This window comes from Mauremys mutica, chromosome 19 (genome assembly GCF_020497125.1).
Source record: "Mauremys mutica isolate MM-2020 ecotype Southern chromosome 19, ASM2049712v1, whole genome shotgun sequence".
NCBI classification, from domain to species: Eukaryota; Metazoa; Chordata; order Testudines; family Geoemydidae; genus Mauremys; species Mauremys mutica.
This window is the reverse complement of record NC_059090.1, coordinates 23,463,336-23,477,168: the sequence shown is the minus strand read 5'-3', so window position 1 is coordinate 23,477,168 and position 13,833 is coordinate 23,463,336. Positions and strand designations below refer to the sequence as shown.

General features: G+C 41.4%; 1 protein-coding gene across 3 annotated transcripts in view; it reads right to left on the bottom strand.

Moving 5' to 3' along the window:
* Nucleotides 1-2,035: 2,035 nt before the first annotated feature.
* Nucleotides 2,036-13,833, bottom strand: part of LOC123353197 — a 29,752-nt gene continuing 17,954 nt past the window's right edge. For 2 of the 3 annotated variants that reach the window (XM_044994132.1, XM_044994133.1), the window contains exons 12-19: nucleotides 13,343-13,432; nucleotides 12,903-12,993; nucleotides 10,406-10,495; nucleotides 9,383-9,411; nucleotides 7,348-7,439; nucleotides 6,027-6,125; nucleotides 4,570-4,664; nucleotides 2,036-3,058 (exon numbers count right to left, since the gene is read on the bottom strand). In XM_044994132.1, coding sequence (XP_044850067.1) covers nucleotides 2,837-3,058; nucleotides 4,570-4,664; nucleotides 6,027-6,125; nucleotides 7,348-7,439; nucleotides 9,383-9,411; nucleotides 10,406-10,495; nucleotides 12,903-12,993; nucleotides 13,343-13,432 — 808 coding nt within the window. In that variant the 3' untranslated portion in view covers nucleotides 2,036-2,836. The remainder of the gene's footprint in view (nucleotides 3,059-4,569; nucleotides 4,665-6,026; nucleotides 6,126-7,347; nucleotides 7,440-9,382; nucleotides 9,412-10,405; nucleotides 10,496-12,902; nucleotides 12,994-13,342; nucleotides 13,433-13,833) is intronic. The other variant, XM_044994134.1, reaches the window with a different exon arrangement.

Sequence of the window (13,833 nt, the reverse complement as noted above, 5' to 3'; positions counted from 1 at the left end):
CCTGGTGGTCTTTGGGTAAAATGTGCTATAGTTTCACTTAGCAATCTTCACACAGTAATAAAACTTGTTCCATGGAGGCTCAGCTACTAATATCTGATGTTGAGCTTACTTTCAACATATCAGAATTATGCAATGTAAGGTGGTAACTCTCATTTTAGACTATTCTTCCCTTGTTATAGAACTTCTACTGATATGTTTAAGGATGTTATTACTATAACCCTTTTTCAGTCTCTTGAGCAGTCTGGTTCCTCTGTTTGTCTATACACAATTGAATAAATGCCTTGTGTTCTTATGCAGTGCTTAGTAGCAGAAGCTGCTTTTCCTCTGGATTATGCCCACTTTAATGTTGCTTACACTTGGCTTTTTCCTTAAAAGACGAGTGTAAGTCTTGCTGTTTGACATTTGTTTTCTTAATGGGAACAGAAGGGACTGGGAGAACTGAACGTATTCTCAGTTCTTTGCTGTTTCTTGCATTCTGTCTGTAGATTGCATCAGCAATACTGAAGATAATGCATTGCTGGATTTTTACAGTTTAATAAAAAAATAATGGTGATTAGACCACTCATTCACACATGGTATTAAATACACACATGAAACTTTGGCCCTGGTTTTGAGCAGAGACTGAAAGTCTTCCTAGCTTTGTAAGAAATAACATTGCCATAGGTTTTCACATTTGGTACATTTAATAGTGCTACACTGCTTCATAAAAGGCTAATATACTAGTCAAATAGTGGGCTTTAGTTTTAAGCAAAGGCGTTGTGTGATAGCTAATTTGGAGTGTTTCAGTGCCTAATAGCTTGCCTATTACTTCAGTCAACCATACTTTCCTTGAGTAAAAAGAGTGCTTTACATGAGAGCTGAACCAGTGTTTGCTCCAACAACAGTGGGTGTTGGAAATATACTGTATGGCAACTCAATATTGTGCACTTATGCCCTATAAATTACACAACTAAAAACTCATAATAAAAAGCTTACAGAATATAGTGTAACAGTATCTGCTGTTGAGGAAACATCACTCTTTCAATTTGTGGGGTTTTTCATAAATAGGTGAGATTTCCTGTAACAACTAATCATAGGTTGAGGGAGTTTCAACCTTAAACATTTCTATGGGAAGTTACCCTTTGCTGTTGACATATAATGTATTATCCTATGAACAAAAGACATTTAACGTATGCTTACAGACTCTTTAACTTCTGCACCAAAGTGTAAAACAGTTTGATGTGACTCCCTTTGTAAATAGTTTGTCTCAGCAAAACATTTACACAATGATAGAGAATTAGGTTCCCCTCTAGAGAAGTAATTAAAATGACTGAAAATGATTTGGTCTGGGAAATGGTTGGCTTATGTTGTCAGTGACTTTGCTGCAGCAGTTGGGTGAGACACTTTATGCTGTCTTCTGAGAAGTGAAATGGGGATAGCATTTAATTTGTAAAGTGTTGTGACAGCCAGCTAGTATAGTAGTATAATACAGTTCTTGTACTGAGTTTGTAGCAAAACTGACTGTTCCTCACTATAATAGGTCTGTTGCAAAAGATTCCTGCTAAAAAAGGTCTTGTCAGTTTTTCTGGGATTTTGGAGATATATGTACATGTGCATAAAGGTACAAGCAACTCAAAACAGGGTCTTATAATGGGAAGTGGACAGGAACAACCTTAACACACTAGCAGCCCTATCTATAATACACATTATTCTCAGATCCCAGTAATAACAGTAGGCTAAATTGAGGACAAGAATAGTAGCCAAACTCTGAATTTGGTTTCCATACTGCTATATCACCTTAATTTTTAAGCTAATTTTTAAAAATGGAATAGTTATAATATAGTAACATTCCCCTCTGGCATTATCTGGCCCAGTGATCTGCTAGGTTACTCCAAACCTTGACTCTGGGAGCCAGCCTTACCCTGCTCTGTTGTTCAAACCCCCCCTCTCCCCACACACACCCCTGGGCTGTTCACGCACAGCCTTTGGTATGTAAGCTGCTTCCAGCTACTTGCAATCAAATGATACTAATCAATATCTCCAGTCCTAGACAACCTTAGGAATCTGTCTTGCTGTGTTTCAGTTATGCCTGCTGGATGCTGCAAGCTTTTAGGAGTTTGTTAATTTAACAAATTGATATGTACCAGGCTTGTTATCCCAAGGGGAGTCTACGATGCACTTCAAATGCACTGCTTTAGGTAGAATAAACAAACAGATTTATTAACAAAGATAATTTTAGTGATTATAAGTCAACATAAGTCAGATTTGGTCAAATGAAATAAAAGCAAAACGCATTCTAAGTCGATTGTAACACTTTCAGTGCCCTTACAAACTTAGATGCTTCTCACTACAGGCTGGCCAGTTGCTCTTCAGTCCAGCTCTCTCCTTTGATCAGGTCTTCAGTCGCTTGGTGTGGTGGTGTCTGTAGATGTAGGTGGAAGAGAGAGGAAGAGCGTGGCAAATGTCTCCCTTTTATCATGGCCTTTCTTCCCTCTTGGCTTTGTGCCTGCCCCTTCAGAGTCAGGTGAACATTACCTCATCACAGTTCAAAACTGACCAAAGGAAGGGGGGTGACTCCCTGGAGAGTCTAACATTCTTTTATTGCTGCCTAGGCCAGTGTTCTTTGTTCCTGGGAGGCTGGGCTTGTCCCATTCCTGCCCTGATGAGGAGTGAACTGACTCTCTGCTCTTGGAGAATTTTTGCTTGGGCTTATTTTAAGCCATGAGGATACATTTTCAGCCTCATAACTACATACATGAAATTATAACATAACATTATTGTAACAACAATGCTCAGTGCATCATGAGCCTTCTGAAGACACCTAACATGACAAACTGTTGGATACCACACAACCATTTTACAAGGATGAACATGGGGGTGCTGGGTGTTCCCCTGAGGTACAGAGCATCACACCCGTATAATCAGGCTCTGATAACATCCTCCTTGCTACAAACTGGGCTTTGTAACGGGCCTCTGCATGTCTTCTGATAGCTGCAGTTAACTTTTCCCTTAGTTGTCTTTTGGGTTCTGGAATGCTTTCTCTGTTTTCTGTGTTTATCTGGTGCCCAAATACTTCAATCTGTTAAGGCAAAAAAGGAACTCTTAAATGGGAGACACAATATTGTAGCAATATTAAATAGTTTACATCTTATTCAATGAAGCCTTTGAGTTGTAGAAATAGTCAAACACTTTTAAAAAGATTTGTTTGGAAACCTCTAAAAAAGGACTGTTTTACTATTCTGTAACAATCTCAAAATGTAAACTAAGACTTTGATAGCAGTAGGCAGGGGTGGCTCTAGGAATTGCGCTGCCCCAAGCAGGGCGGCACGCCGCGGGGGGCGCTCTGGCGGTCGCCGGTCCCGCGGCTCCGGTGGACCTCCCGGAGACGTGCCTGCGGAGGGTCCGCTGGTCCCGCGGCTCCGGTGGACCTCCCGCAGGCATGCCTGCGGATGCTCCACCGAAGCTGCAGGACCAGCGGACCCTCCGCAGGCACGCCTGTGGGAGGTCCACTGGAGCCGCCTGCTGCCCTCCCGCGGCACACTGCCCCAAGCATGCGCTTGGCGCACTGGGGTCTGGAGCCGGCCCTGGCAGTAGGGTATTTTTGTATTAATGTTTTATTTGACATTTGCGTGGTCTCTTCTTGCGTATCAATGGCCTACTTGCATTAATGTCCCTCTTAAGCTACCAACTCTCCCAGCCAATTGTTCATTTCCTAATGCAAAAACGTGTTTATATATATATCAAATATATATTTAAATTAAAAACATTACCTTACACTGTTAATTCTCCGGAGGGGCATTAGTATTGAAACGTGACTTATTTTTTCCTGACCTTGGTGGCTTATTTTTGGGCCACATGTTCTTTTTCTTGGTTTCTTTCCCCATCCTTTATGATGTTTCAGAGCTCTGTGTTGTCATAACCTTACATCAGTAAAGATGGTTGGGTGAGTCTCCTTCCAGTGCCATTCTTAAATTGTCCACCATTTTCAATAGAACAATCCACTCTTTAACCGTTTCAAGAGCTGAATGCACTGCCTATGTCAGTGGTCCCCAACCTTTTCCGGGTGGCAGGCACCGGACAACAAGCCACTGAGGACCATGGCCCGCGGACAAGCATCCGCCGAGAAGTGGCAACGTCAAAAGGTGTCTGCTGAAATGCTGCCGAAAATCAGCGGCATTTTGGTGGCGACGCCTCTTGATGATGCTTTTTGGTGGCATTTCGGTAGATGCTTGTCTGCTGGCCAGTACGTGGGTGCACATAGATGCCCTGGCGGGCGCCATGGTGCCCCTGGGCACTGTGTTGGGGACCACTGGCCTATGTAGTGCTTCCAGCCTGGAGAGAGAGATACAAGCAGGTAATCTAATTCTAGTCCACCTACAAATATGTGCCCTGTTAAATCAGTTTTTTAATAAATCACACCCTTATATAAACTGCAATTTTGTAGTCCAGGCCTGACAACATGATATGAGGATTAAGTGCCTGCATCATTTACACTGCTGCAATACTTTCCCTCTCAAATGTACACTGCATAACCATAGGGTTATATCATTAAGGGGAGAGAGGCTAAGGGTGAGTAAGCATATGGAATACCTCTGCATTTTTGCAGTCTTGGTTGTAGTTCCGAAGATGTTCTTTGGTAGCTGCATTCAAAGAATCCTGCTCAGCTGCATTGCTCCCATTAGCAACTGAAAAACACAAAATAAATTCCTTTTGGACACTGGGCATCAGAAAAGTAAATTTACAACAATTTTAATTCCTTATGGAATATAATTGTATTTTTGAAGCTTATTTGGAATAGTGGTGTTTTAAACAAGACAAGCTGTTAATACCCTGTTAATACCCACTTTAATGTAAATCATTGGAGCCGGTTCTCTCAGTGCAGGCCTGCAACTCTTTGGTGTTAACTAGACACATTGGCTTGGAGAATCTCCCCTGAGGGCCTATTTTCTTAAGCAGAAGCAATTACATTTTAACCCACAGGATGTCGTCATTGCTCCACAGAAGTGCTGATTTAAAAAACAAACAAACCGATTTTTACATTTTCACTGACATTTGATTATCATTGCAAGTTTTGTTCAGCAGGCTACAAATATAGAGCCAGAAAGGGCACATCAAGCGAAAGGATGTTTACACCTAAAGATGAATGCAGGTACCCTCTTAACCTTACAGATGGGCGGTTCCTTCAGAACAGGCTCATTGCTGAGGAAGTAGAACTAGTAGAAGTGCTGTTTTGGACCTAGAAAGACTTTGAGGCTTTGTCTATCAAGATATGCACTGCCCAGCATCAGAAGCTTGTAGCATCTTGAAAACAGTTGGGAAAATGTGCTCTACTTTATAAATCCTTTCCTTGGATAGCCATGCAGAAGAGAGCAAATTTGCCAAGTAGTTTTCTATCAAAATACTTCAGTCAACTGATAATTCTTGTTAGCATGTAGCTAGATTAGATAGACATAGTAATAGAATTCCGAATTAGGAGAGGATTGGGCCTGGGAGCTTCAAATATTGCAATGTAATGCTAAAATTGATGGAATTTTATAATTTAAATTAATACCATGAGAGGTTAGAGCCCTGGTTATTAATCCAGTCCTGTCAGAGGATATAGTTAGTAGTATCTGAATTTTAGATATGACATTCACTGGTACTAGTAAAGGGATATCCTGATATTTATGTAACTCAGTTTTTTTTTTCAGTTCAGTGACTATAACAGGATTTGTCCAGAGCCATTATGTACCTGACACCCCAGGTATAGAATTATTTGTCTAACATGTCCATTGGGTTGCACAAGTGGAGCAAGGCTATAGCAATCACTGTTTTGGAGATGCTTCTGAACCACTTATCCATGGTATGGATGGATAGAGGCAATATACCTAAACTCCAGTTATTGGTAAGTCACTTTTCTGTACTGCAAACAACATATGCGATATATATAGTAATCACAACAGAAAACTATATTTGAAACCATTGGTAAAAAGAGAAATATGATCAGTCAACAGATATTTCAGGGACTTTATTTGATTTGTAGCTTTTTAGAAAACCATATTACTTACTTGTGTTTCCAGCCTGCATTAGCTGTTCAAGTAGATCCAATGTTATAGTTTTTGCTGTTTTGCCATGAATTTCCCTGGTCCTGTTTGTGCCATCTGTAACTAAAGCAAAGGCTACAAATGTAGACTCACCACCTTTCAGTCCAGGAATAAATTTCTTAATCTCTTTAGAGGTGAATAACATACGGGTTATGAGGCTCAACCCTGATGAGGAAAGGTTTCTATGAAACTCCCTGATAGATAGTTATGGAATGATCTTCCACAAAAGTTTTTTCCTAATCCCAGGCTTTTAGTTTCTGGCTTATGCTCTAAAACATGAAAGTTTATATCTTGTATATATTTTTATTTGTCCCTCTCTCTTGTGCTTCAAAAATATCTCCAGCTTAATCTTTCCATGCTAGTGAAATAGTGCACTATACTGTAGCTAACGCAGCTGCCACTGGGGGTGAGTGAGTTAAAGAGCTATCCTGGTTATATTTGGTAACTGTAGACCAGCAGTTCTCAAACTGTGGATTGGGACCCCAAAGTGGGTCGCAACCCCCTTTGAATGGGGTTGCCAGGCCTGGCTTGGACTTGCTGGGGCCCAGGGCTGAAGTCCGAGCCCCTCTGCCCAGGGACAAAGCCAAAGCCCGAGGGCTTCAGCCCTGGGCAGCAGGGCTCAGGTTGCAGGCCCCCTGTCTGGGGCTGAAGCCATCAAGCTTCAGCTTTGGCCCCCTGCACAGAGCAGTGGAGTTCGGGCTTTGGCCCCCCCCCACCTGAGGCAGTGGGGCTTGGGCGGGCTCAGGCTTCGGTCCCCCCTCCTGGGGTCGGGAAGTAATTTCTGTTGTCAAAACGGGGTCACGGTGCAATTAAGTTTGAGAACCCCTGCTCTAGACTAAATAACTCCCTCCAAGGAAAAGTGCCACAAAAGGAATAGGGAAGTCCTGCCTAAGGTAGCTGTTGATGTTCTAATGATTCATATATAATGCCTGATACTTTAAAAAAAAACCCAACCCTGATAAGCTCTGGGCTTCAGTAATATGTTGTAGCAATGAGTTCCACAAGTTAATTGTGCAGTATTGTTAGCCCTTCCTGGGAAGAGAAACACCTAGCTAACTCCTCTGGGATACTGAAGAGCAGGTTTGACTGATTTCAAAGGCAGCCCCAGTCCTCAGCTGATTTCAAAGCTCAGCCCCAGCCCTTCAAAGCTGGAAGGAATGTGGAGCATCACTGATTGTACAAATAAGAGCTGATCAGTTTTTTCCCTAGGGTACTCTCCATGTCCCCATCAGAGCCTTTATGATATAGGTATGTATGTGATAAGAGCCATGTAACTTTCACTAACCTGTAGGAGGTGGTGGTTGTACTGGGGAAGGTTGAGGATGCAACGTCTGAGATGGAGTCAGGGACTGCAGCGAAGGTGCAGGTGCTATGAGGCTATAAGAGAGTAGAGACACATTCTCATATTTTCCAAAGGCACACTCCACTGTGATACATGCTGTATTTGTTTTCCTGAAGTCCCTTTGATGCTGCTTTCTATCACACCTGACAACCTGCTTTTCATTGTCTGACCATCCCCTCCTTTTCACTCCCTGTCCTTTCTTTGTCCTACATACTTGTGCATAAAGAGGGACAATAACAGAGGTGAATGAATTCCAGATCAGGCTAGAAGAGAGATGATACCTGAGTCCTTCCTTTTGCTTGAAGCATAATATCACAGATAACATAAAATGATCCTATATAAGCAATACAGATTTTCAGTTTTTATTTTTAAGTGAATTTGATGTTAGTGAAACACATTGGCTTGACAATCCTGAAAACTGATGTCTTCTCTTATCCATAGAATGGGTACAGCATAGGCAGCAGCAGTGCAATCTTTCAATGCACTCCCAACTAGTGTACCATAACCCTCATCTGGAAGAAAACATAGGGGCAGTGGATAGCTCAGTCTCCATGCCCTTTGTGAATCACACTCTTAATCCTTAACCTCTCAGTTTAAAGGTGCCAGTTAGTGCCACTTATGTTTAGAGCCCTGTTCAGATACAAATTTAAATCCACAGATATAAATTGGTATCCGTGGAACCTCAGGGCTCTCCCAGGAACCGCAGCAGCAAAATGAGCATAATGTGGGGCCACTGCTCCCAGAAGCTAGCGCCCTGTCCTGGAAGCTCTTCTGGCGCAGCTGTATTGCCCCCAGCCCTGCCCACTGGGGTGGGCACCAGGCTCACTGGCAGCTGTCCCTGGTTGTGCTCTTGTGTTCAAACGGCACACACGCCCCCAGACGGGAGACTCAGACAGCTGCGTGGAAGGGACAGGGGCAGGGCTGGGGGCGGTACAGCCGCACTGCGGGAGCTCCGGGCATGGGGTGCTGGCTCTTAGGAGCAGCAGCCCCATGTTCTGCTCCTTTTTCTGCTGCAGTTCCCGGGAGAGCTCTGCGGTTCCGCGGATACCGATTTATATCTGTGGATATCTGCATCCATGGATATAAATTTGTATCCGTGCAGGGCTCTACTTATGTTGTTGGAGTTTATGAGGAGGACTTCATTCCACCAGCTCATTTAACAGGGGCTACAAAACATGTATCAGGTACAATAAGTACTTAGATAACAATGATTTTGAGCTTCTTTCATCTTGGTCTGTATTCATAGATTCCAAATCCAGAAGGGAGCACTGTGATTATCTAATCTGGCCTCCTGTATAACAAAGGCCAGAGAACTGCTCCAAAATCATTCCTAGGGCATATCTTCTAGAAAAACATCCAATCTAGATTTAAAAAGCAATGATGGAGAATCTACCATAGCCCCTGGTAAATTGTTCCAATAGATGATTACCCTCACTGTTAAAAATGTATGCCTTATTTCCAGTCTTAACTTGGCTATCATCAACTTCCAGCCAGTGGTTTGTGTCATTGTCCTTATTTTACAGATGGAGAAACTGAGGCCCAGCGAGGTGAAGTGACTTGTCCTAGATCACCCAGCAGACAGGCAGAGCCAGGAATAGAACACAAGTCTCCTGAGTCTAGTTCTCCATCCACTGGGCCATACTGTCTCTGAGTGGAACAAATGACTGAAAGTGGCCGTATATCATTACTAATCCCCTGAGCCATTCAGTCCTCCAGTTCTATGGAAATTTTGTCCCACGGTTCTGGAGAAAGAATCTTCTTCCCACTTTTGGTCATATGACTTAGAAATATTTGGCTGGAACTCTTAAAATATTTGTTAAATTGTAGTTTACTGTATTTCATATGGGATTTTGTAAGGCATTAATTACTCTGGTGCATTACAAAACAACTGTGGAAAGTCTTGGGGATGTTATCTTGACTAAGATCACGCCCCCACCCCCCAGTGTTCTCTTTGGTAGCATATCGCACAGTATCTTACCTTCCCTCTGAGTATGCATCAATAGAAAGCTACAAGAGAAACAGAAAGCAACATCCTAAATCAAGATTTTTTTAAACAGCTTTGAGATTAGCTCTGCTTTCATTATGTCTCCCCCTGAAGACCCATGTCAGAGCTGTGGCAGGCCAGCTTTTGAATATCAGACAAGACAGAGTGGGCCTGGGAGAGTTTCACTCCTTCCACAAAGGTACCTCTCCCAGTCTATTGAACAAGGGTTCTCTGAGCTACCTCTGGAAGGTTGGGCTGTTTGGCAGCATTGTTGACAGAACATTCATTTGCATCAATGTTAGTACAAGGCAGAATCAATGCAGCACCGGATAAGTATGTTTTCTCTATGGGTAACTAATAAATCTGGAAGGTTGAAAGGAGTTAAATTAGGTTATTTATAATAAATTGCTCTTCTGTAATGCCCTTCATTCAGATATCTTAGAACACATATAAATATTAAACTTCATAACCCCAGTAGGATATGCCGTAGTAGTTATTATTCCTACTTTGGAGATGTGTAAACTAAGGCATAGAAGGGATCTGTGACTTGCAAAAAGACATATATTGAGACAGGATTAGAATCCAGGAGTATTGAGCCCCGAGCCCTCTGCTCCACCTACTATAAAAGGCTCATTTAATTCAAATATAGTTTATCCATTGAATGGAATTCCTCAAGACCAAGACGTAAGACAAAGATGCTAATCAGAACAACCCAAACTAGCAAACTTTACCACAAGTTTCTGAGGATTATAAACTGGTTGCTGTGGAAATGATTATGATGTCACAATGGAATTAAAAATATGATGGATAATAACAAAAGCTTAATTAGTAAAGACCTTGTTTTCATGTATAAGTGCCTGATGATACTGAGGGAAGAAAAATAAATGATTTAAGCATCAAAATTTCTAAACAGAATGTTCTTAAGAGTTGGCTATAGCCCTCATGGGCTCTTTATGACCTGTAGTACTTAGCAGTGTCCATTTGGGCTTATTTTAATAAATTCAGCTCTTTTATTACCCTCTTCTCCATGAGTTGTTTGATTTCAGCTTGCAGCCCACTGATCTGTGCCTCTGCCTTCCTCTGTATTTCATAGCGCAATTGTTTCTCCTGGAAGATGTAATTTGAGATGGCAAAAGTGAGTAAATAGTCTAGACATCAAAAGCCAGTTGTGTCTTTTGGCATCTAGTTTACCAGCAGTGATCAGGAAGGCAAAGATCAGTGAAAATTCTGTTGCCACTACAAGAGAACAAGCACAGAAAACATTTCTATTAGGGCTGTCAAATGATTTAAAAAAATTAATCACGATTGCACAATTAAAAAAATTAATCCCAATTAATCGCACTGTTCAACCAGAATAGAATACCATTTATTTAAATATTTTTGGATGTTTTCTACATTTTCAAATTTATTGATTTCAGTTACAACACAGAATACAAAGTGTACAGTTCTCACTTTATATTTTTATTATAAATATTTTCACTGTAAAAAAATAAAAGAAATAGTATTTTTCAATTTACCTAATACAAGTACTGTAGTGCAATCTCTTTATCCTGAAAGTTGAACTTACAAATGTAGAATTATGTACAAAAAATCTGCATTCAAAAATAAAACAATGTAAAACTTTAGAGCTTGCAAGTCCACTCAGTCCTACTTCTTGTTCAGCCAATCGCTCATACAAACAAGTTTGTTTACATTTGCAGGAGATAATGCTGCCTGCTTCTTGTTTACAAAGGCTCCATGAAAGTGAGAACAGGCGTTCTCATGGCACTGTTGTAGCTGGCGTCACAAGATATTTATGTGCCAGATGCCCTAAAGATTCATGTCCCTTCATGCTTCAGCCACCATTCCAGGGGGCATGCGTCCATGCTGATGACAGGTTCTTCTTGATAACCATCCAAAGTAGTGCGGACTGGCACACATTCATTTTCATTGAGTCCGATGCCACCACGAGAGGGTTGGTTTTCTTTTTTGGTGGTTTGGGTTCTGTAGTTTCCGCATCAGAGTGTTGCTCTTTTTATACTTCTGAAAGCATTCTCCACACGTTGTCCTTCTCAGATTTTGGAAGGCATTTCAGATTCTTAAACCTTGGGCTGAGTGCTGTAGCTGTCTTTAGAAATCTCACATTGGTACCTTCTTTGCATTTTGTCAAATCTGCAGTGAAAGTGTTCTTAAAATGAACAACATGTGCTGGCTCATCATTCAGGACTACTATAACATGAAATATATGGCAGAATGTGGGGGAAACAGAGCAGGGGACATACAATTCTCCCCCAAGGACTTCAGTCACAAATTTAATTAACACATTTTTTTAACGAGTGTCATTAGCCTGGAAGCATGTCTTATGGAATGGTGGCTGAAGCATGAAGAGGTATACAAATATTTAGCATATCTGGCACGTAAATACCTTGCTACAAAAGTGTCACGCAAATGCCTGTTCTCACTTTCTGGTGACATTGTAAATAAGAAGAAGGCAGCATTATCTCCTGTAAATGTAAACAAACTTGTTTGTTTTAGTGATTAGGTGAACAAGAAGTAGGACTGAGTGGCCTTTTAGGCTCTGAAGTTTTACATTGTTTTGTTTTTGAGTGCAGTTACGTAACAAAAAAATATATAATTTGCAAGTTGCACTTTCATGACAAAGAGATTGCACTACAGCATTTGTATGAAGTTAATTGAAAAATAATATTACTTTCATTAACCATTTTTACAGTGCAAATATTTCTAATAAAAAATAATATACACTTTGATTTCAGTTACAACACACAATACAATACAAGTGAAAATGTAGAAAAACATCCAACATATTTAATACATTTCAACTGGTATTCTATTGTTTAACAGCACGATTAAAATTACAACTTTTTTAATCGCGATTAATTTTTTTGAATTAATCGTGTGAGCTAACTGCGATTAATTGTCAGCCCTAATTTCTATAATGATGTTCGGGTTTGTATCCTATCAGAATTAAAATTATGTTGGGCAGATTTCTGGGGTTCTTGCTAAGAATTCCATATTAGGACAGTGGGGGACAGGGGAGCTGATGTGCTACTGGAGGTGCCCTCCTTAGACAATACATAAAAATTAGGCCTCAGCAACTTGTCATTAAATGTCTGATGGCATCTTTTGCAGGATATCCAGGCCACGTTTCAACTCAAATAATTGCATGTTGCCTACAGTAATTAAGTTCCTTCTGCAGCTTCAGTTGGAGAAGCTTTCCCTCTCTTCCTAAGGACCTTGTTGTGTGGTGCTACCGCTAGAGATAGACTGCTGTATCCCACCACAGAGAGACTATTCCCGTGAAGAGGAAAGTGGCCCTGATATATTGCAGACTAAAGCCTTTTAGGATCCTTCAGAATAAAGCTCTGTAGAAATGTAAGGGATTATGGCTGAAAGCATGTTATTTCCATACAGCCGCTGCTATCGGGGGTGTGAGGAGGTAATTACAACTCCAGTTTGGCTCATATCCTGTATCAGCCATGCAGTTCCTCTTCCTCTCCATTTCTCCAAATTTCACCTGTGATAGTTGTTCTTCCAGATAGACCCTTTGTGCTTCAAAGGTTCCTTTAGTCTCTTCCAGAAGCTGTAGTAGTTTGCCCTCTTGTTGCCTGTAATTTCATTAGTTAATTTCAGATGGTGAGACTGTTTTGTAGAAAGTGTAGATCACTTAACATACACAGGGGAGGAGTTTCAGACAGTATTTAAGATGCCTCCCCTGCATGTCACTGTATATTACATGAAAAATGAGTGCTTGGAGAAGGGGTACAGCCACCTCCGTGCTGCTAGTTAGCAATAAAATAGATTCTTTGGCGGGAATCAGACGAGGTGGCGTGTGATGGGGAGCCAAGGGGCTAAGAGGAGAGAGTCATAAAGGGGAGCAGCGTGATGGGAAAGTATAATTGTAGTCCTATATCTGGGAAGACTGGGATTGTTTTGGAGGTTTTTTTGTCTTTTTACCTCTTTTGTTCCTCTTCTCTAAACCTTTGCAATCTTTCTTCCTGTTTCAGTCTCTCCATGTGCTGCCTTTGAAGCATCTCACGCTCCGCTCTGCAAACCAGAACATACTGATTTTTTTTTAAAATAAGTATGTGTGGATTTCCACCTCTACTCCTACATCCGAGACACAGCCCCAAGTATACCTTTTCCTTCCCCCTACAGTTTTATTCCTTTCAGTGCCTCTGAGTCATATCTGGCTTCAAGGGTAACCATGCACAAGGCTTTGAAGCTGGTGTTCTTGTTTAGATTGTCTTTTCTTGGTCTGCTCCTCAAGAAGGCAAGCACTGCTGGCTAGAGGCCTGGGGAGCTAGGAGTATGCTCTTGGGCTTGATCTCCTTATTGGCACTTGCATTAAGTAACTGCACACCACTGAGCTAGTGCCAGTGAATGCATTAGTCTTCCTTAGAACCTTTTCTCCTGCAAGGAAAGAAGTTATCACCTCATATCCTAGC